The sequence below is a fragment of the Dendropsophus ebraccatus genome, chromosome 8 (assembly GCF_027789765.1).
Source record: "Dendropsophus ebraccatus isolate aDenEbr1 chromosome 8, aDenEbr1.pat, whole genome shotgun sequence".
In the NCBI taxonomy this organism is placed as follows: Eukaryota; Metazoa; Chordata; class Amphibia; order Anura; family Hylidae; genus Dendropsophus; species Dendropsophus ebraccatus.
In genome coordinates this window covers 12,737,061-12,763,565 of record NC_091461.1, presented here as the reverse complement: position 1 = coordinate 12,763,565, position 26,505 = coordinate 12,737,061, and the positions used below count along the sequence as shown (strand labels likewise).

The 26,505-nt window shown below is 44.2% G+C and overlaps 1 protein-coding gene across 2 annotated transcripts in view; it reads left to right on the top strand.

Moving 5' to 3' along the window:
• The window catches only part of SORCS3 (sortilin related VPS10 domain containing receptor 3), a 420,882-nt gene that overhangs the window by 269,707 nt on the left and 124,670 nt on the right, over positions 1-26,505 (top strand). For both annotated transcript variants that reach the window (XM_069979813.1, XM_069979814.1), the window contains exon 6: positions 16,686-16,750. In XM_069979813.1, the coding sequence (XP_069835914.1) occupies positions 16,686-16,750 (65 nt within the window). The remainder of the gene's footprint in view (positions 1-16,685; positions 16,751-26,505) is intronic.

The following is a 26,505-nucleotide window of genomic DNA, read 5'->3' as shown; positions in this document are numbered from 1 at the left end:
GTTCTTGTACACCAGCCTGGCTCTATGCACTATAGGTGTGCCCGATACCCCCAATGTGACTATGTCCCCACCCCTCGTAGGCTTGTACATCTATCCAGCTGTGGAGTCTGTCCCTTCATTATGAAAATGATTCCAGAAGTAGGTTTTACTGAACAATACTGCTCCTAAGCCTGGCATTCTATTTACGGAAAGGCTACTTTTGCTTTTGCCGGCCTAATCTAGCCTAAAATAATAAAATGGTCATCTCATTGAAAAGCAATGGCCATTTCCTCTGGAGTACACTCACTGTGTGCCAATCGATAATACTTCTACAATTGCTTAAAGGAGAAGTCCGGTGAAAATTTTTATTAAAGTTTTGTATTGCCTCCCAAAAGTTATACAAATCACCAATATACACTTATTACAAGAAATGGTTATAAAGAGCTTTTTTCCCTGCACTTACTACTGCATCAAGGCTTCACTTCCTGGATAAAATGGTGATATCACTTCCTGGATAACATGGTGATGTCACTTCCTGGATAACATGGTGATGTCACTTCCTGGATAACATGATGATGTCACTACCTAGAAAAAAAATGGTGATATCACTTCCTGGATAACATGGTGATGTCACTTCCTGGATAACATGGTGATGTCACTTCCTGGATAACATAATGATGTCACTTCCTGGATAACATGGTGATGTCACTTCCTGGATAACATAGTGATGTCAAGACTCCCAGAGCTGTGCGGGTTGTGGCTGTTGGAGAGGATGATCGCAGGAGGACACTGAGGGACACAGGGCTCTGGAGGGACACTGAGCATCCCCCTGCCATCATCCTCTCTAGCAGCCACTGCCTGCACAGCTCTGGGAGTCGGGTCGTGACATCACCATTTTATGCAGGAAGGGACATCACCATGTTATCCAGGAAGTGACATCGCCATGTTATCCAGGAAGGGACATCACCATGTTATCCAGGAAGTGACATCACCATGTTATCCAGGAAGTGACATCACCATGTGGAAGTGAAGCCTTGATGCAGTAGTGAGTACAGGGGAAAAAAACACTTTATGGGCACTTCATGTAATAAGTGTATATTGGTGATTTGTATAACTTTTGGGGGGCAATACAATACTTTCATAAAATGTTTTGCCGGACTTCTCCTTTAAACCAATACATCTTCCTCATAAAGGTGCAGCCAAATACTCTTCCCATGTACACACCAAGGCTTGCAGGGAATAAATTCCATACTCACCTCTCTAGCTGTAGAGTTCGTCCCTCCATCCCAACAAATGATGTTAGAGTGATCCTGAGCGTGGAATCACATAAAAGAGAAGAGTCCTTATTGGTTGATGTCTCCGGTGATGACTGCTCATATATTGCTGCAAGTTCCAAGAGAGTCAAGATGGCCTTGTTATTGAAGGGTAATGGGCCTTTCTCCCAACGTGCGCTTACCGTTCACCACTTCTGGTTCCCCAGGCCCATCCATCCTCTTCACGAGGAAGCAGCCTGGTACTTTTCCGTTATACTAAAGCAGATTTTATTGATAGTAACAGCATTTCAACTCGGTTTTATCTCTTTTTGCTTCCAAACATCTTGGTAACACATATTTCGTGTTAATTAAGGAACACAAATGTAAGGGACCTTTCTAAATTATTTAACGCTCTTTAAGAAAAAGATCGCTGCCATTAAACAGAATATAAAGGAAGCGGCGCCGAATGAAGCCAGCATTTCTGGGTTTTTTTTTCTTCTTTTTGTGTATTTTATTATTTTTCCTTTGGGCTGGGGGGAGGGGCAATATTCCTTCTCATTGATTAAATGGATATTATGTTTTATACCCCCTTTTTTTTTTTTTTTTAAAGGGACGCATAATTCTGTGCAGCGAAGAGCCTTTAAATTATGATAAACTATTCCCCATAAACTCGGCTATGGAGAGGAGATTTAAAAGCCATAAAGGCCTGGAAATAGAACGCTACCAAGTATTTTATAGTAATGGCAAAACAATAAAAAAAAAAAAGTTTTACTTTTTAATCAAAGTGCATAGATGAGGAAGAAAGATTCAATACAGGGAAATTACATGAAGGCTGGAGGAATATTAAAAGAATGCTTGGGTTAAGTCCACATGGAAGAATTCTGCCTTTAATTTTTATGCAAATCAAGTTAAAATTACTGCAATTCCTCAAAGAAAGTAGAGAGTGGATACATATACATATGTCATAAAAGTATAAAAAGTAGATATCATCTGTAAAAGTCTCTACAAGTGTTGAGTGAACTTCATAAAAGTGTCTCGGTTCTGCAACTTCTCTGAACCTGAATGCTCAGCATTTAAAGGGGAACTGCCGAATCTAACCTGCTTATAGCCCCCTATTGTGCACAGGGCGCTGTGGAGGAAGATGTGTCTCTTACCTTCCTCCTCTGCACCATTCCCGTGCTGTTAGCAGTGTAATCCTTGGTCCAGAGCACCGTAAGAAGCACTGCCCTGCCACCAGAGCATTGATCCGCCCCTGGCTGGATCAGAGCTCTGGGGGCGGGGCAGTACTCTTAAAGGTGCTCCGGACCGAGGATTACACTGCTAACCGCACTAGAATGGTGCAGAGGAGGAAGGTAAGAGACATATCTTCCTCCACAGCGCCCTGTGCACAATAGGGGGCTATCAGCTAGTTATATGCGTCTAACCTGCTGATAGTTCCCCTTTAACTCCATGCATTTGGAGAAGGTGAAGGCAGCCCGAGGACTGCCTGGAAAATATGGATACAGCCTATGGCCATGTTCACACAACATTTATTTTCATAAAAGTATGGCTGTTTGTGCCGATTGCAACATGATTATTACGAAAATATATGTTACCTTGCCGCCTATGGAATCCTGGCTGGAGCATATACACATAGTATACACTCCGACCGGGATCTCTAGCAGCACTGCAAACAACTGACGTCATAAAACCCTGTCAGGGCACACTATGGAGCAAACGGCTCAGGTCGCTCGCTCCATTGTGTGCAGTGGCGCGTTCCGATACGGATGCACCCGCATCAGAACTCTGTGGCGCTAAAGATCATCACTGCAGTCCCGACCAGGCTGATCTTAAATGAGACTGGCTGTTCTGTGACCCAGCCGGGTCATGGAATGGCCGGTCTCTTACAAGGTCTAAACATAGCCTTTAGCTGTATCCAGGTTTTCCAGGACTCCCTAAGAGGGCATCCAACTTTTCCAGATATAGGACGTTAAATGATGACCGTTTGGCTTCCGAGAAGTTGCTGAATCTAGACCAATTCATGAAGTTTGCTCAACACTAGTCGCTAGACTAAAAAAAGAGATCCCATATTGCCCACCTACTTGTGCAGTGTCCTGGTATCTGTATCCCGGCCACTATCAGTGTTGAACTGTTATAAATCATTTTCCTTGTCACACTGCTAAAGAGTGCCAGTATTGTATACACTGATGTATTGTGTATGTGAAAGGGTTAAAAGTTTTTGTATCGCCACTCCTAGTGGTCACATATCAAGGATTTATTGAACTTGGTCACTCGTCCCTCTCACCAGATTCGGTCCTTTTTTTTACAAGCTCCAGCCTAACCATCTCTCTACACAGGGTCGGATTTTTCTTGCCAGTCCCAATTCGACCAGGGAGTGAGAACATCTTCTCTTGTCTGCTCTCTACCAGGCCCTGTGATAAGCCTCAGGCCTAGCTAGTTCCAGTTCCCAGTAACATCCGCTACATGAAGACTTCTGTGCTCCACAGCACTAAATTCTGTTCCAGTTGCTACCTGAACCTAAGACAGATCTGGGTCAAGATCTTGGTGATCCTAGCAACTTGTAGTTACATCATTGTAAGGATGTTTGTAAGAACTGGTCTAATACTGCAGATGCCTGAGCCCCCCTACCACCACTCCTCCTATGGACAGACCAATTTTTAGATCCGTTTATAATCTTTCCTTACCAAATAAGAGAACAACAGGAAAAACAGGAAAATAGGCAGAAATTCCGAGTGGAACCCCCGCCGCAAACTCCGCTCGGAATCCCGCCTGCCTCACTGGCTCAATGAGATGTCTGCTCTCTGCCGCTCTCCTCCACTCACTGCTCAAAGAATTGACGTGTCAATTCTTTGAGTGGAGGCGCGCAACACTTCACATTGAGACAATACGGGAGGCAGATTCCAGGCAGAATCTGCGGTGGGGGTTCCGCTTGGAATTTCCGTCTGTTTTACTCTGTGTGAACGTGCCCTAACTATACATAATACTGCACAACCGTGCCAATAATTACCAGCGTGACATCAAGTTCAACTTTTGTGGCCAAATAGATCCAATCCCACAGTCCCAGCACAAGTAGTATACGGAGCTTTGGAAGCTCAGCATGACGGCATTGTATTTGTCATTATTGAAGGATTATCTGTATGGATGGGATTTTCAGAAGCCATATCAGTATATATAATGCAATCTGCACTCGTCTCTTATTGCACACACAGAATTCTCAATTACCGTAGACCGAAGGTACTTGTAAGAAGCCGTATCTAATGAATAGTAATCTGGCGAGGACGGGAATAGTTGACTTGATATATGGGGGTTGCTGGCTGAGCTGACATGAAGATCTATATCTGATGGCTACCTAAGCCATTGTGGTGTCTTCAGTGGTATCAGCGCCTACTGGGCCACAATCTGCTAATGAATGGATTGTAACATGGGGAAATGCTATTTCTTGTGTCAGCAAATTACTTACTGCGTGTTTACAGTACGTTTAACTAGATAGATTTTTACTTTACGGGAAGAGAAGGTATTGAACTGTATGTAAGTAAGAGGATGGCGGGCTACCGGGGAATCTATTTTATATGTTTTTTCATACATTTTTGAAGAGGATCCACCAACTTTTTTGATATTCATCATAGTAAATACATGTACCCCAATAAAGTTATCATTCTGGAGCATCTTGTCTTGTGCTATTCCTTGGTAAATTTATGTTTAAATTGACAACTGGGTGTTACCATTTCCACTCGACAAAGGGGTGTGTTATTGCACACACTGGCTCCGTCATCTCTGATTGGACAGTGTCAGGCTACATTTACACGTTCCGTATTTTTGTCAATAATGGCAGATCTGCAATTACGGATACATTTATGGCCAATTAATTTCAATTGGGCTGTTTGCACTGCCCGTAGTGTAATGGATCCATAATCTGACAATCTGAAAAACTCTATTATGGGCTGTAATTGCATGGATGTACCCATAGAAGCCTATCGAAGCATTTGTAATTTGCTGACATAACAGAAGTAACAGAATTATGGATCACCTTAATTTAAAGTGTACCTTTCATTTGAACAACATTTGGACATGTTACAGCCACCTGGCAGAGGTTTGTATTGGTGGGGTGTCCGGGAGCTGAGATCAACGCCGATCACTAGAACGAAGAGGCAGATGCGCTCTCACTGCTAATGTAGCAATGGATGGAACTATAATGGAGAGTATGGAACTTCCGGAGGACACGATTGCCGGATGTTCCATAGAGCTCCATTATAATTCCACCCACTGATACTTTAGAAGTGAGAGTAGAGATGAAGGGTCAGAACGTGAGCTGCTGAGTGTGTCTGCCCCTTTGTTCTAATGATCGTCGTGAGTTTTAAAGGGATTGTCAAGCACTACAAAAACATGGCTGCTTTCTTCCAGAGACAGCACCACTCTTGTCTCCAGGTCAGGTGCGGTTTGCAATTAAGCCCCATTCACTTCAATGGAACTGAGTTACATAACCTGCACCCAAACTGGAGACAAAAACCACAAAAAATACAGAAGAACTAAGCACTAATGTATTTTTTTTTTTTGGATCATGGATGATAATTGAGAACATAATATATGGTTCTGAAAAACTACTGAATATAGCCTAAGTCTGTTTACAGGCGCATGCCCTATACTGTAGGTAACGCCCAGTCAATTTATTTGTTAATTTGTTGTAGGAATAACAGAGGACTTTTAAAAAAAGATGCTTGTCATGTCACAGGGTACAGTGAGCCCTAACTGGAGTCCAGTCCACTGTCCTTGCCTACTTGACATGATACCATAAGGGGCAGATCCCAACTGCTTGACAACCCCTACACTGCTTAAGTGCTGGGGCCCTCACTGGAAGAGAATGGTCAGACAGTCCGGGTCAGTAACAGTACAGTAACATCGGGCCACAAATCAGAATACAATAGAGAAACCAGTAACCAAAAACCGAGGTAGCTCCGCAGTACAGAGTGAGAACCTAAGAGAATACTATTAAATAAGCCGAGGTCAGTAACACAGTCAGGAGCGATGTACAAAATCAGGATACAAGCCGAGGCCAGGAAACACTAGCAGAGGTCAGGAACATAGAAGGTCAGTCCTCAGGATGAACGCTGGGAAAGTCAGAAAAGCCCCAAATATAATGGCCAGCTATGGAGCATCAGCCCCTCCTGCCCCTTATTTGCATGAAGCACCAGACCGCTCCTGATTGGTCAGCGTTCCTGCACAGCTGACTGCCTGAAACCACCCGCCACCTTGCTCCCGATAGGGCAGTTACAGAGCTGACAGCCCACCTGTGTGGCCGTAACGCTGCAGACAGGACCAGCACTGGAGCACGGCCACATATAAGTAATTGGTCTTGGTCTTTAAAGTGTAGAAATCAGTTATAGATTTATACATGTACCGCTAGGAAGTCTTCTATGGGTGCAGTACACCCATGCAAAGAGAGGACCCCATCTTACGGTGACCCCGTCCGCCATGATTATTTTGGGTGAACATAGCCAGGCAATGTTAGCAAACATGGATAAGGAGAATGGAAGAGGAAGTGGTCATCCTTCAGTTATGAACTGACGAAGACTCAGGTCTTCAAACGTGATTGTTGGTGCGTTGTACCCCCTCTCTCTGTACCCCTCTAGTCACTTCTCTATGATCATCCCATCTATAAGGACGGTCCTGTGCACACAGTGTGACTACAGATCAGCCGCCTCTGGAATATTTGATAACCTTATATTAGAGTTATTTTCCACATTATTATGTAGTTTGTGTTTCGGTGCGGTGAGAGCTCAGCCACATAGCCGGCTGACCCTGACACATGATGGCGCTTCGTGTACCTCTGAACATGGTGGGAGTATTAATGGGAAGTAAGTGGGTAAAATATTGTAGCCCAGGAAGAAGAGATTTGCTGATCATGTTCTCCAGGTTCATGTACATGACAATTATTAGCCATGTGTGAAGGACAGCGGGGTCCCTGAGCAGCCTCAGACCTTGGTGCTATATGATGACGGAAGACCAGATGCTAGGAATAGCCCTATGTGAGCCACGAGTCCATTATGAAACATGGCAGTGCTCTATGGGTCGGCATTACACAAGGGTACACTGGCAATTGCTGCCCAGAGAAGCCTGAACTATCTGCTAAAGCCATTGTGATTGTGGACACTATGATATAGGATAACCCGAGCTAGGTCTCATCATCTCAGTGTGGGGACATAGTATGTGCAAATGACTGTAGTGTCCAAATGGGGGGCAAAGGGTCTGCCACATGATAAAAAAAAAAAAACAGTAATATAAATAGTACATGATAGGTAGATGCCTCTGTCTAGATTTAAAGGGGAACTCCAGCAACTTTTTTTTCTTTCAAATTAGCAAGGGTCAGAAAGTTAGAACGTTATATAGATCTGTAATTTACTTCTGTTTAAAAATGTCATGTCTTCCAGTCTTGTCAGCCGCTGTATGTCCTGCAGGAAGTGGTGTATTTTTTCCAGTCTGACACAGTGCTCTCTGCTGCCACCTCTGTCCATGTCAGGAACTGTCCAGAGCAGCAGCAAATCCCCATAGAAATCCTCTCCTGCTCTAGACAGTTCCTGACATGAACAGAGGTGGCAGCAGAGAGCACTGTGTCAGACTGGAAAGAATACACCACTTCCTGCAGGACATACAGCGGCTGACAAGTACTAGAAGATTTGGGATTTTAAATAGAAGTAGATTACAACTTTCTGACACCAGTTGATTTAAAAGAAAAAATAATTCAACTGAGTTCCCCTTAAATACTTGGTTACTACACGTTCAGGTCGGAGCCACGCACCTCTCTTGGTGTTATTCCTGTTGACAGTCGTGTTCCGAGCGCGCGGGGGGGGGGGGGGAGCGGGCGGGGGCAGCGTTGCAGGAGGCTCTGTCTTTTTGTTTGGGTTCTTGCTAAAAAATGAAATATACAATGACAAATTCCCTCGGATTGTTTCCATCTCAACTCATTACACCGAGATGGAATGTGCAGCCTGTAATTATGGATTCGACAAAGATTGAGGGCGGCCGCGGAGCCAAATAAATTCTTCTCCACGTAAACATTTGTTTTGGGGGGATGCAGCGCTCGGTGAATAACGGGACTCTCGGCTGACTTTATTATTATTAGGTTTTTAATAGATTTGTGAAATAAAAAGTTTGCTAAAAAGAATTAAAATCAGAAAAAGTGTGGACAAGCGCTATGATTTTACAGCGAGAGACAGTTTAGTCCGCCCCCCACCCCCCCGGCCCTATATCAGTTATGGTAGCGCATATATTCACAACTCAGGTGGAGAGCCCTTCTAAGGTAACCATATACAGTGGTAACTTGGGTTGAGAGTGTTTTGCAAGAAGAACTCACAGTTTTTCAAAATTATGACTTGGTTTAAGAGCATTGCTTTGGTTTAAGAGCTCCCTGTACTGGGTGGGAGGAGGAGTGGGGGAGGGGCATGGTCTGCATAGTGGGGTCTACAGCCCTGTACTCTGACCCAGGAAGTCTCCCTCACCTTCCAAATCATGGCAGATCCACTTCAGGCTGGGGCTTACATCAGGGGACAGGACTGTGGAGGTAATCTCTTCATAACTGTAACCCCTCTCTCCCCGGACAGAGAGTGCTGCTATACTGTGCCCACATATACCCTGCTCATTCCTTCATGCTCCCTGCAGTCTCTGTCAGTACTTGTGTTTCCCATCCTCTCCATTCCTGCTATAATGTGCCTGCATTTACACTCAGCTATACACACTGCTGTATAGAAAAGTTTCTGTCGCTGTCCTCCTGCACAGCTATCTAATTCTCACTCACTTGCTGATTGGTCCATGCTAAACACACACCCTGCCTTCTTCGTTGTGGTCATGTGACAACAGCCCTGCTTCTCTATTCTAGCCTGTTGTACTACACTACTGCATTATGGGGATCTGCAGCTCCATCCTGTATCTACAAACTGCTGCTGTGTTATCAGGTTTATGCAGCTACTATACATTATACACCACATGCTGATTGCTATACTGTACAGTAACTTATATATCACATATCCAGCTGCTGTGTTATCAGGGTTATACAGTTACTATACATTATACTCCACATGCCGATTGCTATACTCTACAGTAATTTATATATCACATATCCAGCTGCTGTGTTATCAGGGTTATACAGTTACTATACATTATACACCACATGCTGCTATACTGTACAGTAACTTATATATCACATATCCAGCTGCTGTGTTATCAGGGTTATCCAGTTACTATACATTATACACCACATGCTGCTATACTGTACAGTAACTTATATATCACATATCCAGCTGCTGCTCTGTTATCAGGGTTATACAGTTACTATACATTATACACCACATGCTGATTGCTATACTGTACAGTAACTTATATATCACATATCCAGCTGCTGTGTTATCAGGGTTATACAGTTACTATACATTATACATCACATGCTGCTATACTGTACAGTAACTTATATATCACATATCCAGCTGCTGTGTTATCAGGGTTATCCAGTTACTATACATTATACACCACATGCTGCTATACTGTACAGTAACTTATATATCACATATCCAGCTGCTGCTGTGTTATCAGGGTTATACAGTTACTATACATTATACACCACATGCTGATTGCTATACTGTACAGTAACTTATATATCACATATCCAGCTGCTGTGTTATCAGGGTTATACAGTTACTATACATTATATACCACATGCTGATTGCTATACTGTACAGTAACTTATATATCACATATCCAGCTGCTGTGTTATCAGGGTTATGCAGTTACTATACATTATATACCACATTCTGATATACTGTACAGTAATTTATATATCACATATCCAGCTGCTGTGTTATCAGGGTTATACAGTTACTATACATTATACACCACATGCTGCTATACTATACAGTAACTTATATATCACATATCCAGTTGCTGTGTTATCAGGGTTATACAGTTACTATACATTATATACCATATGCTGCTATACTGTACAGTAACTTATATATCACATATCCAGCTGCTGCTGTGTTATCAGGGTTATACAGTTACTATACATTATACACCACATGCTGATTGCTATACTGTACAGTAATTTATATATCACATATCCAGCTGCTGTGTTATCAGGGTTATACAGTTACTATACATTATATACCACATGCTGATTGCTATACTGTACAGTAACTTATATCATATTCAGCTGTTTTTCATTGTTTGTTTCATCTGTTTTACATGTTGTTCAGAATAAAAAATAATTATTTTGGGGGTATGGAACCAATTGTCTGCATATCAGTTATTTCTTATGGGAAAATTGGCTTTGGTTTAAGAGTGGATTTGGATTACAAGCGCCGCCCCGGAACAAATTGTGCCCGTAATCCAAGGCACCACTGTATATTAATAGGACTTATATAAAAAAGATTTATTTTTCATATAGTAATCTTACACAGAACTGTGAGATTGTACAACTACATAGACTTTTTTTTTAATCATAGCAGCTAGTCTCTTCCTTGTATACAGTGTATGGAGACATCATAGCAGCTAGCTTTTGAGGGTGTACTATAGAGATATAGGGGAGCAGGATCCTCTCCTCTGTGTGTGCAATGTAAGGAGACATCATAGCAGCTAGTCTTTTCCTTCTGAGGGTGTACTATAGAGATATAGAGGAGCAGGATGCCCTCTTCTGTGTATATACAGTGTATGGAGACATCATAGCAGCTATTCTCCTCTTTCTGAGGGTGTGCTATTGTGGTGTCCCACTAGGGGTGTTACTGTTACATACAGCCTTAGCAAAAGCCTGTACTTTTTGTGGTCTTATGATGAAAGTAGTATTAAGAGTTGGTTACTAGATGTTGCTGTATTGTGTATTAGTGTATGGAAGCTGCACAGCTGAACAATCGCAAAGGGTTATTGTGTTTATGTGTTACCAGAATCTGTAGACCTATCATCTCCCACCTTTCTTCTTCTATTGCTCTCTTTTCACCCAATCACTGCAAACCCTACACGCTGTAGAGGAAGTTAATCCCATAGGTGCGGGAGGAGCAAGAGTCTTCTGTTCGGGACGGTGTGGAGGAAGGACGCAAACTGGACAGCTCTCCACAGCGGTCCTATCTAGGCCCTGGTCCTCTGGCAGGTCCCCAAGTAGTCAGTCTTAGCCAGTACCCCACATGGGTAGGACGCAGGACAGTACACCAATATCAACCTTCTCACAAGTATCAACGCCAAGCACTATGCAGTGTCAAATCTCTCAGGAGTGTACTAGCCAAAAGATAACCACAACCCACACCATGGACAAGGAGACCTTACAGAGCAGGACAGTATCCACTATAGAGCCACAGAGCTAGGAACTGATCCGGACAGAGCAAAGTTGCAGTAAGCCTAGGAACTCTGTCTCACAGCGTGGGTGTCAGCAGGGAACCCTCAGCATTCCGCTCATCCCAGGCAACAAGTTCTGGGACCTGTGTCACCCGATGCTAGTGGGCATAAGGTGGTGTGAAGACTGAAGTCAAATGTCAATACCCAGGCACAGGTGTTCTTCTTATTCTTCTAAGTATTCTACCTCATCCTCTAACATCCCGGCAGAGCACAGTACTACATAGGCTCTCACAGCATCCTCCTCTCTGCTACTCTACCTCAACACAACTCTACCGACATGACTATCTTCTACACTGCACTTATCCTACAGATCTGGTCGTCCTATGTTCAAGTCTTTATTGGACCTTTGTCAAGTGTATATCAGAAATCTTATGTATTACCTGTTGCACATTTACAAGTAGTAAACTAACTCAACGTTACTCCAAGAGTCTGTGATCATTCGTCACCACCTGCACAGCATATACACCGCAACCTTGGGACACTTCCCCTTTCTGTGGGTGGCGGGCCTTACTATCCTGGAGGTCATTACACCGCTCCGACCACCTATGATAAAATCTTCTGTGACTACACTATCCCAAGGGACCCGGTAGCAACCCGGCAGGACTATGACCACAAGGGAAAAGGGTACAACCGACCTTACCCACTAAAAGCAAGTGTGCCATCACACCTGTGTGCCCACCAGGCACTGGCGTCACGTGACAACATAATAAGGTCCGGCTGTATCTCGGCCATCCACCACAGGAGTGGTGTCACACTACAACACCTAGCAAGTGAGCAGCCGTCCCTCCAATATAACATCTCCAGGGGGTACACCACACTATCGAGATATAGGGGAGCAGGATTCCCTCTTCTGTGTATGCAATGTAAAGAGACATCATAGCAGCTAGTCTGTGCCCACAAGCCAAGAGACAACTGAAGATTACAGATGGAGCCTGCAGAATTCTTCTTCTTCGGCTGCTTCATCTGACATGTAGTGAACCGGGCCGCACGTTATATATCCTGTAGCTGCTTGTTGTATCGGAGCCACTAATTGGATTATATACATTTACATGTCTTATAATTATTCAGTGTGAAACATTAATATTTCATATCTGTGACTCGGGTTGCAGTTTATTAAGCAGTGAAGAGCGCTGCACGGAATCGGGCTTCACGTTCTGCATGTAAATCTAAGAATATTCATTCAAGGAAGGTTTATGGAACTTCCTGACTGCGATGGCGTTTCAGTTTCTCACCATTTCACAATACCGTTCTTCCATAGACTACTTACTCGCCCCAGCTGAGGGATACAGTTACAGTTGCATCCATCATACATAATGCTGATACACCATATCTGCCCCTATGTACCGGGACAGGAGAGAGGTTTGCGCTGCTGACAAGTTTACATAACCGCTTTAATAAGAAGTTGCAGCAACGCATGGGCTTCTTCAGTGTCCACAAGAATGATGGGAGTGGTAGTGCACTGATACAATTAGCTGCATTACAATTCCCTATTGTAGGATGTAAGGCTGAAGGGTTGTGACTTGTGTTGAGCGGAATCGGCAATGTTCTCCAAACCTGAACACTCGGCATTTGACTCCTTGCAGCTGCACGTCTCTGGCCAGGGCCAGACTGACTAGTATGAGGTAGCCTTCTGGGGGAGAGAGGGTCGGACTCGGGAGACTCATCCTCTTTAGAGCATTCTAGAGGCTTCTAGATCAGTAACCTATCTTGGACAAGGTCATGTGACCCAATCCTCATGCACACTTACATATTTCCACCAGTGGTGGCAGTACAGATATGTGAACCAATGGACAACTTAAAGGGGTAGTGCGGCGCAAAAAACGTATTAACACAGAATAACACACATTACAAAGTTATACAAATTTGTAATGTATGTTATGTCTGTGAATCGCCCCCTTCCCGTGTCCCACCACCCCCACCCGTGTACCCGGAAGTGTTGGTGCATTATACATTGCCTGATCCGTGTCGCGCTTGTCCTCCATCTTGTGCCAAACGTCACAGTTATGCTCAGCCAATCGCGGCTAAGCACAGTTATGACGCGGCGGAGGGGGGACAGCGGCAGCGATTCGGCCGGCCGAAGATGACGTTTGGCACAAGATGGAGGACATGCGCGACACGGATCAGGTAATGTATAATGCACCAACACTTCCGGGTACACGGGCGGGGGTGGTGGGACACGGGAAGGGGGCGATTCACACACATAACATACATTACAAAGTTGTATAACTTTGTAATGTGTGTTATTCTGTGAATAATTTTTTAGCACCGCACTACCCCTTTAAAGGGGTTTTCCAGCAACATAGACTAACAAGCTATCCAAAGGATAACCCAGCTATCACTGGAAGTCACCCCAGCCAATCAGCTGTTCTGTTTCGCACTACGCAGTGAATGTGTACTTAAGCCATTTGTCCATGTTCACTGTAATGGTAGCGCCCATTCAATTGGACAGCTTATGGGGGAGGGCAGGGCAGAGTCTATTTTGGGTGGAAAACCCCTTTAACTCCTCAGTGTATATGCAACCCACAGAAAGAGAAAAATGACCCAAGGATGGTGTAGCCTGTGTATAGGTGGATATTTGGAACCAGTGTCGCCCCATTCTATGCATTTCAACAAACATTTCAGCTAAGCTTAATTCTCCAGAACAGCGCCCCTCTTGTCCATAGGCTTTGACAGACATTGCAGTTTATACTTATACAGGACTGTGTCTATTATTATATCTCAGCATCATCATTTGGAAACAGCGCCCCAATTCACTATGGGCTGGGTCAAGTATTACAGTTCAGCACCAAGTCACTGGTACATGGCTGCGTTGCAGACTGTATTTTCCATATCCACTTTCCCTCCAGTCCATGGGCTTTGCCTAGTATTGCTGCTCCTTTATTTATAGGACAACTGCAATACTGGATACAGCCAGTGGTCAAAAGGGGCGCTGTGTCAGGTATTACAAAACTTCCTGGACCCCTATAAGGAAAAGTAGTATGGGATTCCTCATCCACATATATGGGATCACACCTCCCCATCGTGCTGTAATAGGGGGGATTTATCAAACATGCTGTAAAGTGAAACTGGCTCAGTTGCCCCTAGCAACCAATCAGATTCCACCTTTCATTTTCCAAAGAGTCTGTGAGGAATGAAAGGTGGAATCTGATTGGTTGCTAGGGGCAACTGAGCCGGTTTCACTTTACACCATGTTTGATAAATCTCCCCTATAGTGTATGAAGCAGAACAAGGGTTAACAAGGGACACGTGTCCCCCCCACTAATAGGACGGCCTGCCCCCTGATCCCGCTCTGCCTCCCTGCCATCCATGGCCGTCACTGATTTCCCTCAATCGTATAGTGGTTTTGCCTTCAGAAACACATGAATTATTTATTTCTCTGCCGAGAGACAAGTCAGAGCGCTCAAGGAATATTTCCCCAGACTCCTTCTCTTCGGGGCACAAGCTTAAACAAGTGTGAAATACAATGTATTTTGCGATCGTCCCTAAAGAGGCCGGTCCCCTTGGGTAAGCCAGGGGGACGGGCCGGCTGCTTTTAAGGCCCCCGCCCTGTGGACAAGGTATGGGGACAGTGACAGCCCCCGGTGTTGTCAGTTCTCCAAACTTCAAGAACACTTACTACCCAGAGAAAAACGAGCTAGAGGGAAATAAAGCTATCTGGCAGCCAGGAAATATCAAGGTCAGAGCAGACCGGCCGCCATCCTGGGTAATAGGATTTACAGTCAGATTGAGTTATGATGAAGGATAATACGTTGGAACATGTTGCAATGAAAGACTCAATGCTTCTGCAGAGGAACGCTGGGCTACAGATGGACACCACGCGCGCCATTCAGGAAACGCAATAGCAGCTCAGATTTTAACCCTTTTATTCCACACAAACCTTAGCTCGGACCTGTTTCTGACTGTAAGGCAACTGGCCGCCGCAGGAGCCCTCCCCCACTGTTCTATTCCTTGGTGATGACTCAACAGGTCAAACCCCTCCCTCTTTGTAAAGCCACACCTTCTTTAATCATCCAAAAGTCAAAAATACAGAAAGTCCAAAGGAGGTGAATACTGGTTCAGAAAAGTGAGCGCAGCTCTGAAGTACTCCACAGGATAAGAATCAGTAATGTGATGTCTGTACACAGTGACAGCACAAGCAGAATAGTGAGTGCAGCTCTGGAGTATAATACACAATGTAACTCAGGATCAGTACAGGATCAGTAATGTAATGTTTATACACATTAAGGCTATGTTCACACTAAGTAAAAGTACGGCGGTTGATGCCACCAGCTTTACTTTTTGGGGAGCACAACATAACCTTATCTGATATGGCATTCCGGCCGGAGCGTACACACATCGTATACGCTCCGGACGGGATCTCATACTGGGCCGCAAATAAATGACATGTTAGTCTTCAGCGTCATTCAGTGAATTCCGCCTGCAGAAAGACCTGTCAGTTGACACAGTGAAGCGAGCGGCTCCGGCCGCTTGCTTCATTGTGTGCTATGGGAAGTTCTGATGCGGGCGCGCGCTGATGCGCCCGCTTCAGAGCTCTGTGGCCGGACGGATCATCCGGCCGGCACTTAAGTAGCGGCCGCGATGATCCCGACACAGACCGACCGTTCCGTGGATACGTTGTGTGAACATAGCCTAGCTGTACAAGCAGAATAGTGATTACAGCTCTGGAGTATAATACAGGATGTAACCCACTATCAACAGAAGATGTGTTTTTGTCTTTTTGTCTCCATATTCACTGTGGTTCTTGCATCCTTTTCACATTATTATCCCACAGTTCTGGATGAGTATATATATCTATATCTCATTGTGTGATATTGTATCATTGAGTGTATATAAACATGTGGCTGCAATGTATACAGGACTCCTATGGAGAGGACACAGAGCAGCCGGTCCGCAGTGTTACCTGAGTGGAGTTCAGGTGGTGTCCTGGATAGTAGTTTCCCCCCTCAGAGACAATTTGAGCTATTTATGCCCCATTGGTCATGCAATTAAAATACAATACAGTTTAATAATGCGGCTATCTGCTCCTGTCTGTGCTGAATGAATCTCATTGTGTCCTTTCTCCTTCTCTCGCTTTCATTCCTTTAGGTCGGTAATGGGCTTAGATAAGGAACCTGACCTTGTGCATATGGAGGCGCGGACGGCTGATGGACGTGAGTACCGCCAGATGAAGCACAATCCAAATCATTGCGTTTTTACAATGCAGAATCATGAGCTTTTTAATACCTGAAATTTACATTTTAATTGAGCGGCATACGGTAGTTTGTGTGTGACAGCTGACGTCTCCGACAGCTCCACTCACCTGTAGCTGCCCTCCCGCTGTCAGGCTAATGAGTCCTGGGTGAGTAAGCACTGCAAGTCCCAGCCAGACCACAGGGGGTTCTTGCATTTACAGACTCAACAATTAGGCTGGGTTCACACTGCGTTTTTGCAGTCCGTTTCTTTTCATCCGCTTCATGCAAAGAAAAAATGCATTTGTGTGCACCTCACGTCGCCCGAATAAAAGATGTTTTTTCCCCAGGGATAACGGCTGTGGAATGATTCCAGTGATTTTGGGGAGAGTTTAGGATACGCTGTAAGGGGTATGTTCATCTTTGCAGCCATTTTTGTCTATTATTGTTCCAGTGCTTATAGGATAAAAAATTAAGTATTGTAACAAATCTTGAGCTTCTGGTTCCTATGTAAAACTATGTGTCTCCATGGTTACAGACTACAAACAAACCTTATGTAGTCATATGCTCCTCTATTCCCTCTGTCTTGTCTCCTTGATAACTTGTAGCAGTTCTCTACAAGCTGTTGCTCTCTAGTTGTTGATACGAGACCCTCCAGTTGTTGATACGAGACCCTCCAGTTGTTGATACGAGACCCTTTAGCTGTTGATACGAGACCCTCCAGTTGTTGATACGAGACCCTCCAGTTGTAGATACGAGTCCCTTCAGCTGTTGATACGAGACCCTCCAGTTGTTTATACGAGACCCTCCAGCTGTTGATACAAGACCCTCCAGTTGTTAATACGAAACCCTCCAGTTGTTGATATGAGACCCTCCAGCTGTTGATACGAGACCCTCCAGTTGTTTATACAAGACCCTCCAGCTGTTGCAAAACAACTCCCATCATCTCTTGACAGCCTTTAGCTGTGAAGGCATGAGGAGAGATATAGGCTGCATTCACACCTCCGTGATGTATTGTCCGTAAGCTGACTGTATATCACAGACTGAACTCTGGAACTCTTACGGAAGTCCTGTCTTCATAATTCATCATGATGCCTGGAGCTCTGTTACAGCTAAAGTTGTTTGCTGCCGAACTGATGTGGCTGTGACAATACAGTAGCACAAAGCTTTAACTGTTTTGGAGCACACTGCGTCATAATAAATTATGGTGACCAGTGTTCTGTAAGAGTTCAAGAGTTCAGTCCGCGATATACAGTCAGTCTACAGACTATGTATTAACTCTTAGTTTTGCAACACCTGGAGGATCACACTTTGAAGAACATTAACCTACAGACAGTAAGAAGGGAGGGATGGAACAAAGTAGCAGATGACTAAGGATCAGACTACACAAGGTTGGTTTGTAGTCTGTAACTATGGAAACACATACAGTAGGTCTGCATAGGAGCTGTATTCAATGGTAGGAGAATTGTAAGCAAGGCTATTTACAAAGCTAATTCCCAACCAACCACGACTCTCCAGCTCCATAGATAAAATAATCCAATCTTTATTAAAAAAAAAAAAATTAAACTGTTAATACACCAACATGGTCTTTGGTTTTTACATGTGCATTTGGGTACTCAGCAAGGAAGAAACAATTTTAGATCACGTCGTGTTCGAATGATGGACATTCCCATCTGTAAGCTGCCCTATCCATGTGCGTTTCATCCTCACTGTCCACCACAAATGAAGGAAAAAATCAATGAATTAGGACACAACTCTGAAACGCATCGGCATGTTGACCTTTACGGGGAAATATCATAAAGATTGGATGATTTTATCTACTGAGCCGGAGAGTTGTGTTCTCTTGTGACTGCCGAGTCCTCCCACCATATTGACTGAGAAAGGGGTCAACATGGACAACAACAATAGGAGAGAACCGCTGGTTGTAACTGGAATTTTGGAGCGACTTGCTGTATGTACAGTATTTGGGAGAATAAAAGCAGAATTGGTGACAGAAGAACATACTGAACTCTACAGCCAGGATGGGGAACCACCAGCCCTCCAGATGCTAAACAACACTACAAAGCTATAACTCTGGCTGTCCAGGCAAGATGGGAATCATAGTTTTGTAATACAGTAGCTGAAGGGCCAAGGGTTCCCCAACCTGCTCTACTAGCTAAGGCCTCCTCTGCACTGATTTTTTTTTTAATTTCTATTATTTATTTATTTCATGAATACAAATTGAAGAAACTTTATAAAGAGCCCTCATTACAATTATCCCACTACCGCATATCTCCAAAAATAGGACAGGGTCTTTTTCCTCTGAAAAAAGGGCTAGGGCTTCTGTTTAGAGAAACACAGTATGACCCTACACTGTAACCCCACTCTATAAGGTATTGTATGTCCCAGTGTTGTAAGTTTTCTTGTAATTAGGTCTCCATACTGTCTACCTTCCTCCCCCCTCTGTAGTTGTTCCCCCCATACTGTATACATCCTCTCCCCTCTGTAGTTGTTCCCCCATACTGTATACATCCTCTCCCCTCTGTAGTTGTTCCCCCATACTGTATACATCCTCTCCCCTCTGTAGTTATTCCCCCATACTGTATACCTCCCTCCCCCTCTGTAGTTGTTCCCCCATACTGTATACCTCCCCCCCTCTGTAGTTATTCCCCCATACTGTATACCTCCCTCCCCCTCTGTAGTTGTTCCCCCATACTGTATACATCCTCTCCCCTCTGTAGTTGTTCCCCCATACTGTATACATCCTCTCCCCTCTGTAGTTGTTCCCCCATACTGTATACATCCCCCCTGTAGTTGTTCCTGTGGTAAACCCCCGTGATGCAATAGCAGAGGTATTACCGGTCACTCCTGTGGTGGTTGGCCGAGATGTAACCGAACCCTAGGGTGTTGTGTCATGATGCCAGTGCCGGTTGGGCACACCTGCTTTTATTTTATTTAGATACACCTTGTTCCCCTGTGGTCAGTGACCTGCCAGGCTGCTGAGGGGTCCCTTGGGCTGTTATCACGGTGGGCCGGAGTGGTATAGTGACCCTCCCGGACTATTGGTACTGCCACCCACAAAAGGGGAGATGTCCCAAGGAGCATGTGTATACTGTGCTGGTGTGGGCCAAAGAATCACAGAGTCTTTTTACCATAAATAAAATCTTATTTACTCTGAAGGTACTTGTGCACAGCAGAACATACAGCTGTGCATTGACAGGATACTTTACACTTGATAATACACTTAGTCGTACAGGATCCACATCTGTGATAGGAGTACAGCGAGTGGTACAGTCATGCTGACTGAGTTGCGTGTTGTGAGGTACAAAGAAGAATCAGAGAAGCAGAGAGGAGGATGTTGTGAGAGTCCCAACCCAAGTAGTACTGTGCTCTGCCAGGATGCTGGAGGATGAGGTAGAAATATAAGAATACTTGAGAGAACACTTGTGGCCGTGCATCGACTCTTGTTGGAATGAACCACCTGTTGCCCTATCAGTGTTGGGGGAACCGTCCTAGTGGGCGAAACATGCCCCAGACCCTGTTACTTGGGATGAGCGGAATGCTGAGGGTTTCTTGCTGACACTAGGGCTGCAAGATAGAGTTCAAATGCGTCTAGCAACTTTACTCTATCCGGATCAGTTCCTAGCTTTCTGCCTTTTGTGGATACTGTCCTGCACTGTGACTCTCCTAGTCCACGGTGTGGCTTGAGATGATCTCTGACTTGTCCTCTCCTGTGAGGGTTTTAACACGGCAAAGTGCTGAGTAAGGTTACTTGAAGAAAAACTGTTAGGTGCGTCTTGTCTTGCTTCCTCACCATACAGGAACCTGTCTAAGACTCCTCTACACTTCCTCTAGCCACGTGATTTCCTATAAACAGCTCTCATAGGTTCACAGATCCATATAGGCAAACAATAACCCTTTGCATACTTCAGCTGTGCAGCAAATTAGTGCATAGACTTACAATAGCGACATCTTGTGGCAAAAAGTTATCACTAGTACATCACCACTTACAATAAGTACAGGCTTTTGCCAGGGGTGTAACCAAAGCAACACCCGTGGTGGGACACCACATTCCCCCATACTGTATCCCTCCCTCCTTCTGTAGTTGTTCCCCCAAACTGTATACATCCCCCTCGGCAGGTAGTCCTCCTACTGTATACCTGAGTAGGGCTTATATTTTAAGTTTACTCCAAAACGACTGCAAAATGAAGTACCGGGCATGTCTTATTTCTGTTAAACAGAATGGAAACGTGCCAGACATGCTTTCTATTCTAGTCCTTCCTTCTCTTAGTGATAGAGATAGCCACAGTAAGCGGGAGGGAGTTGTATACTTAACCTGGGTGTGTGGAGTTTTGGGAGAGCATACAGGGAGGGGGGGGGGGGGTAGGGGGAACTCATATGGCTGTAGATAGGGATGTAACCAGATATGAGGCAGTCTGCGCTGTGTACAAATAAAGAGAGAAGACAGAGCTCTAGACTGCTGGACACACAGTCCTCCCATCCAGCTTGTATTAGAGAAAGCTCAGCGAGAAGATGAGAGGGTTAGCCTGCTTCCCCTTTAAGGAGCTGGTAAACTTCTTCCCATCTTTTTTGTTAAGCCTTTTGGCGAAATTGCTTCTATTTAGTGGTAAAAAGCATTTGCAACAATACAAAAGAAATTTATTGAGAAAGTATACATAACCTTTAGTGAAATAATAGAGCAAGGACATCCGGGGCTGTAAAAATCCTGCAGAAAACCCATGATCCCCTTATCCGAGAGTCTGAACCGCTCCGCTGCCATCCACCAATCCCATCCGTATAGTAAATGGGGCAATTTGGATAATTTTGTGCTTTTTCTTAGTACTGTAAGTGCCGACGGCTGCGGGAAGTTAGGGGCACAAATCAGGACTGCTCAGGGCATGATAACTTTGGTAAATAATTTATAAGTTTTAAGTATTTTACAACCCCTTTAAGTTACTCACTTATTTCCTTTAAATCTCTATGCATTTTATTAATTACTTCTCCTTTGTCTTATGACACCAAAGTATTGATCCTGGGGTCTGTTTGGCAGGTGATGTGGTTATTGTCTTAAAAAAAACTTTTAAACTTGCAGCCCTGTGTCTAATTGTTGTGGCCTAGAGTGTCTATGCCCTAGGATTGCGACACCCTTCTATCCCTCCTCATCATTAGGAATGCCCCTAGATCAATTTATCCTAATCATCACCTGTGTGAGCACGGCACATGAGCTGTATCGTTAAGGCACCTGTGCAGTGTTCAGACAGGTGAGGAGTAGGAAAAATCCTGCCCAGGGGTGTTCCTAGTGATGAGGAGGGACGTAGGGTCGTTGCAGTCCTAGGGCACAGACATTCTAGACCAAGCCAATTTGACACAGGGCTGCAATTTTAAAAGTAGTTTTTTAGGACAATAACTGCATCACCTGCCAAACGAACCCCGGGACAGATCTTGGATTAAATGCAGCTATCCGAACGTACGAGCGGTATGGTGTGGGGTCAGATTGTGGGTACAGAGTTGCTTTAAAATTCTATCTGATCCCAGATGTGACCTGCCCTGTGTCCTATGTATAGAGCAATAAGTCTATAAGTCTAGGGGAGTAGAGCTCTGTACTGTGTATACATGTAAAGCATCATATAGCACATGAGTCTCCAGAGCTCTTGGAATTGCGGACCCGGGGGTCACATAGCACTGTCTTCAATGACTACTGCTTTCATGTAAGACTGGATACAGCTCCTCACCACCTGTACCATGTATATAACATGAGGGGGTCAGCACCCAGCAGGGGGGTCAGCCTTCACATGGCAATCTATATTAATTATTCAGATAGACCCACCACTGTTTGATACTATATGTAACAGCAGTGATGTCTGTGTTTTACCTTGTTTAGGGTGGGCAATGAGAAGAATATAATACAGGCTGAAACTCGGAATCAGTAATGTATGTACACAGTGACCCCACTAACAGAATAGTGAGTGCAGCTCTGGAGTATAATACAGGATGTAACTCAGGATGAGTAATGTAATGTACAGTATGTACACAGTGACCCCACCAGCAGAATAGCGAGTGCAGCTCTGGAGTATAATACAGGATGTAACTCAGGATGAGTAATGTAATGTACAGTATGTACACAGTGACCCCACCAGCAGAATAGCGAGTGCAGCTCTGGAGTATATGGTGTTCAGTGGGATATATAGTCTTTATAGCACCAATGTTCCTGCACTGGCATTCGGCTGGGATAGATGTAGCTGGCTTTCTTCCTTTGTTATACAGAATAATGATAATAATAAATCGCCGCAGTTAAAGCAGAAAGTAGTTTCCATCCTTTTGTCTTGTTGCTCTGGGCCGGCATTAGCCTTGCCTTTCTATCTGTATGCTAATTCTCTATTGTTTACCTGGTTCCGGCACTAGACGCTGTTAGTCACGCGGTAAAGCTCAGGCCCCCGCGGCGGAATTTCCTTCGGCTTTTTCCTTATTTGCGTAACGGCTTTTCCGTCGCCATCTTGTTTATGAAGTGCATGACCCAAGGACATATGCAGAGTCCTAGAATATGTTTCTTTAAATATTTGCCTGGATTTCAGCTAAACCTCCAGAGTTATCCGGTCTATCGGTGTGGAAAGGCTTAGAGTAAGCTCAGAGTAAACCAGCAGGAGGAAACCATATATACGTAAGCTTATGAGCATGAATATTGAGCAGACCCTGACAACAAGTATAAAAATAGCAACGCACGACCTTTACTATACCAATGGGTTTGTGTTCAGTCTTGGACACGTTCCATCCTCAAGGAGATGTCTATTTAGGCCGTTTTTTGATATATAATAAGATAATCTAATACTGCAGATGGATTTTATCTATTTCTTTCATTTTTTTTTTACTTTTATTTATTTATTTTTAACTTATTGTATCCTACTGTGACTGCTCCAGATGAAGATTATTGATAGCGGAGAAGAAATAATTTCATCTGTAATTCTCGCTCATGTTTAGAGATTATTTTAAAGGGGAACTATCAGCAGGCTAGACTAATCTAACCTGCTGATAGCCCCCTGGTGTGCAGGGGGCACTGAGGAGGAAGGTGTGTCCCTTACTTTCCTCCTTGGCGCCGTTCCCGTGCTCTTAGCAATTTACTCCTTGGTCCGGAGCACCGTTAGGAGCACTGCCCCGCTCCCACAGAGCCAGTCCTGCTCCATTGATTAACATTAAAAGGAGTGGGCCGGATTAGCGCTCTGGGGGCGGGGCAGTGCTCTTAGCGGTGCTCCAGAAGGAGCGCAGGAACAGCACCGAGGAGGAAGGTAAGTGACATATTTTCCTCCTTGGCTCCCCTTGCCTAATAGGGGGCGAGTCACCTAACCTGCTCATAGTTCTCCTTTAAAGAATCTGGGTGTTTCATACATTAACTCTTAGAGAACTACAGCAATCGTAAGACTTACTAATGGCTGGCTGCCAGGTGCTGAAGTTTTCTAAAAGCTGTCAAGCTACCGACAGCAGACCTGACAAAAATAATCAATTTTCCTTACAATTCTTAGATATATCCCTCTGTTATTCCTCCTCAGGCTAAGTTCACACAACATATAATTTCATTAAACAACGGCCGTAGTTGCAGTTTTGTAACCATGGCCGTTATTTGATGAAATTGCCAATCACATTGAACTCTATGGAATCCCAGCCAGAGTGTATACACTCTGTATATACTCCGGCTAAGATTTCAAGCGGTCGCACAAAAAACTGACATGTCAAAGAACTGCTGGTGTCATACTGTGTGTGAATCCGGCCTAGAAATTTATAAATGTACACCCTATTAACTTCTAAGCAGTCTCATGCTGTTATATGAATAGGTAAACACATCCTATTAAAGGAGAACTCCAGCCAGGACACTTTTCCATTATGCCCTGAAATTGGTTTGGTGAAAACAGCAACATTCATTTTCCTCTCTGGCTTCAGCGCTGACACCTGCCATCCACTTCTACTGTCCCCAATGTGCGGATGCTTACTGGTGAAGAGAAGGGACGTGGGAGGAGTACTCAGCCTCCCAGCGGCTGTAGTGGTGTCCTGCCTCTTCCACTGAAGCAGGCTGAGCAGGCACTCCATGTCACATCCCAGGTTCCTCCTCACCAAGCATCAAGTTTAAACAAACTTCTTCTAATCCAGGGTTGGATAATTATGCTCAAGGGCCCCCTGGCATCTACTGTTCTCTTAGTAGGGCTTAAGTTGGAGATGATTCTAATTGGCTTCCACACTGGTCATTATGCTTCTGCACGAGTCCTTTTGGGTATCATGTGACAGATCAGCAGAGTTCTTCTGAATATGCTAAAAAAACTGATTTTCACTTTTCAGTAAAGTTACAGTTGTTTAATGGAATCCCAATGTCAGAAGTCATTTGAGTGCACTTTGTATAACTAAAATAACAGTGGGCACTTAAGACGTGCAACACCATCCTGTCACTACTTCATATTTGGAATCTAAAAGAAAGACAATATGCATTACTTGCTATCAATCACTGTCAGGAATTGGTGCAAATAACACCTAAGGCTTTTTAAGTTTAGTTTTAGATTTAGTTCCCACATATGCCACCATATTGGCCATCTGGTTGTCACTCTAAATTGCTGGATACCGTTGATGTGCGTGCTCACTATATATATATAAAAGATCCTAGCTTAGTCATATAGTTCACATTGATTAGGTAGAAGCTGTTTTTTTTTCTTTTTACAGCTTTTACTATCCAAGACGATCCCTTCGAGGGGTTTGATTAGCTCATTGTATTATAGAGGAACCCCCGGAGAGAGATGTCCCATTGTCTTTGTGTGATCCCACCCATGGTGCCATATCGAGCTCACCCATGTAGCCAGCGGCCTAGACTCCAGATAAAACCTTCCTAATGATCCTCCTCTAAGACTACGTGTAAACAATTTGTTTCCCGTAATGAGTCGTCTTTCATATTTCGCAGTCACGCGCACTGGAAAGTCGACATTTTCCTTCTCGTCTACAACAAAGTGTTACCCAAAGGATTAATTAAGTTTTAATGGTGTGAGCGACGGCCGGAGCAATTACTTCACATTAAGGCGAATAATCCTTCATTAAAGAAGTCAGGATTACAAGAATTTCCTTTCTGGCGCTTTTCATGTTTTCTGGCTGTATGAAATGACTTTGACTCCGTGGCCTCCTCACCGGGTCCCATTGTTTTCTCCATTCTCTTCTCTTTACCTGTGATGTTTCAGGAATAAATAAATGTGGTGGATTTTTAATAATTAGGGTTTTGTAGGAAATATAATTTCAGTATTGTGTCGGAACATATTTAACAGAAAGTACATTTTTCATTAGGATTTAGTTAGTTTAGCTCCCTCCACACGTTGTCCCTATATACTGTATTATACTACATTACGAGCAGTGAAGTTCTAGGTTGTTCTGTAAGAGGCTGTTACACAGAATAGACTCGGCATAGAAGATAGTATCAAGGATATTATGTATATGACCAAGATCTGGGCTGGCTCTTCCTAAATCTGTCTCCTCCAGACTTTAGTTTGGCAGGGTTACCGAAATCGCAGACCTCAAGGCCCCGTTCACACAGAGCAAGAACGGCGAAATAGTCTGCCGCGGAATGCTGCCAGCCTCCGTGTCATAATGACACTGTATGGGAGGCGCGCGCGCCTCCCTTAGAGTGTCATTATGAAACAGAGTATTCCGCACAAATTACACCGTTCTTGCTCTGTGTGAACGAGGCCTAATAGTCTTGAGCAGTAGCCTTATAATCTACTCCCTAAGCTGGTGACTAG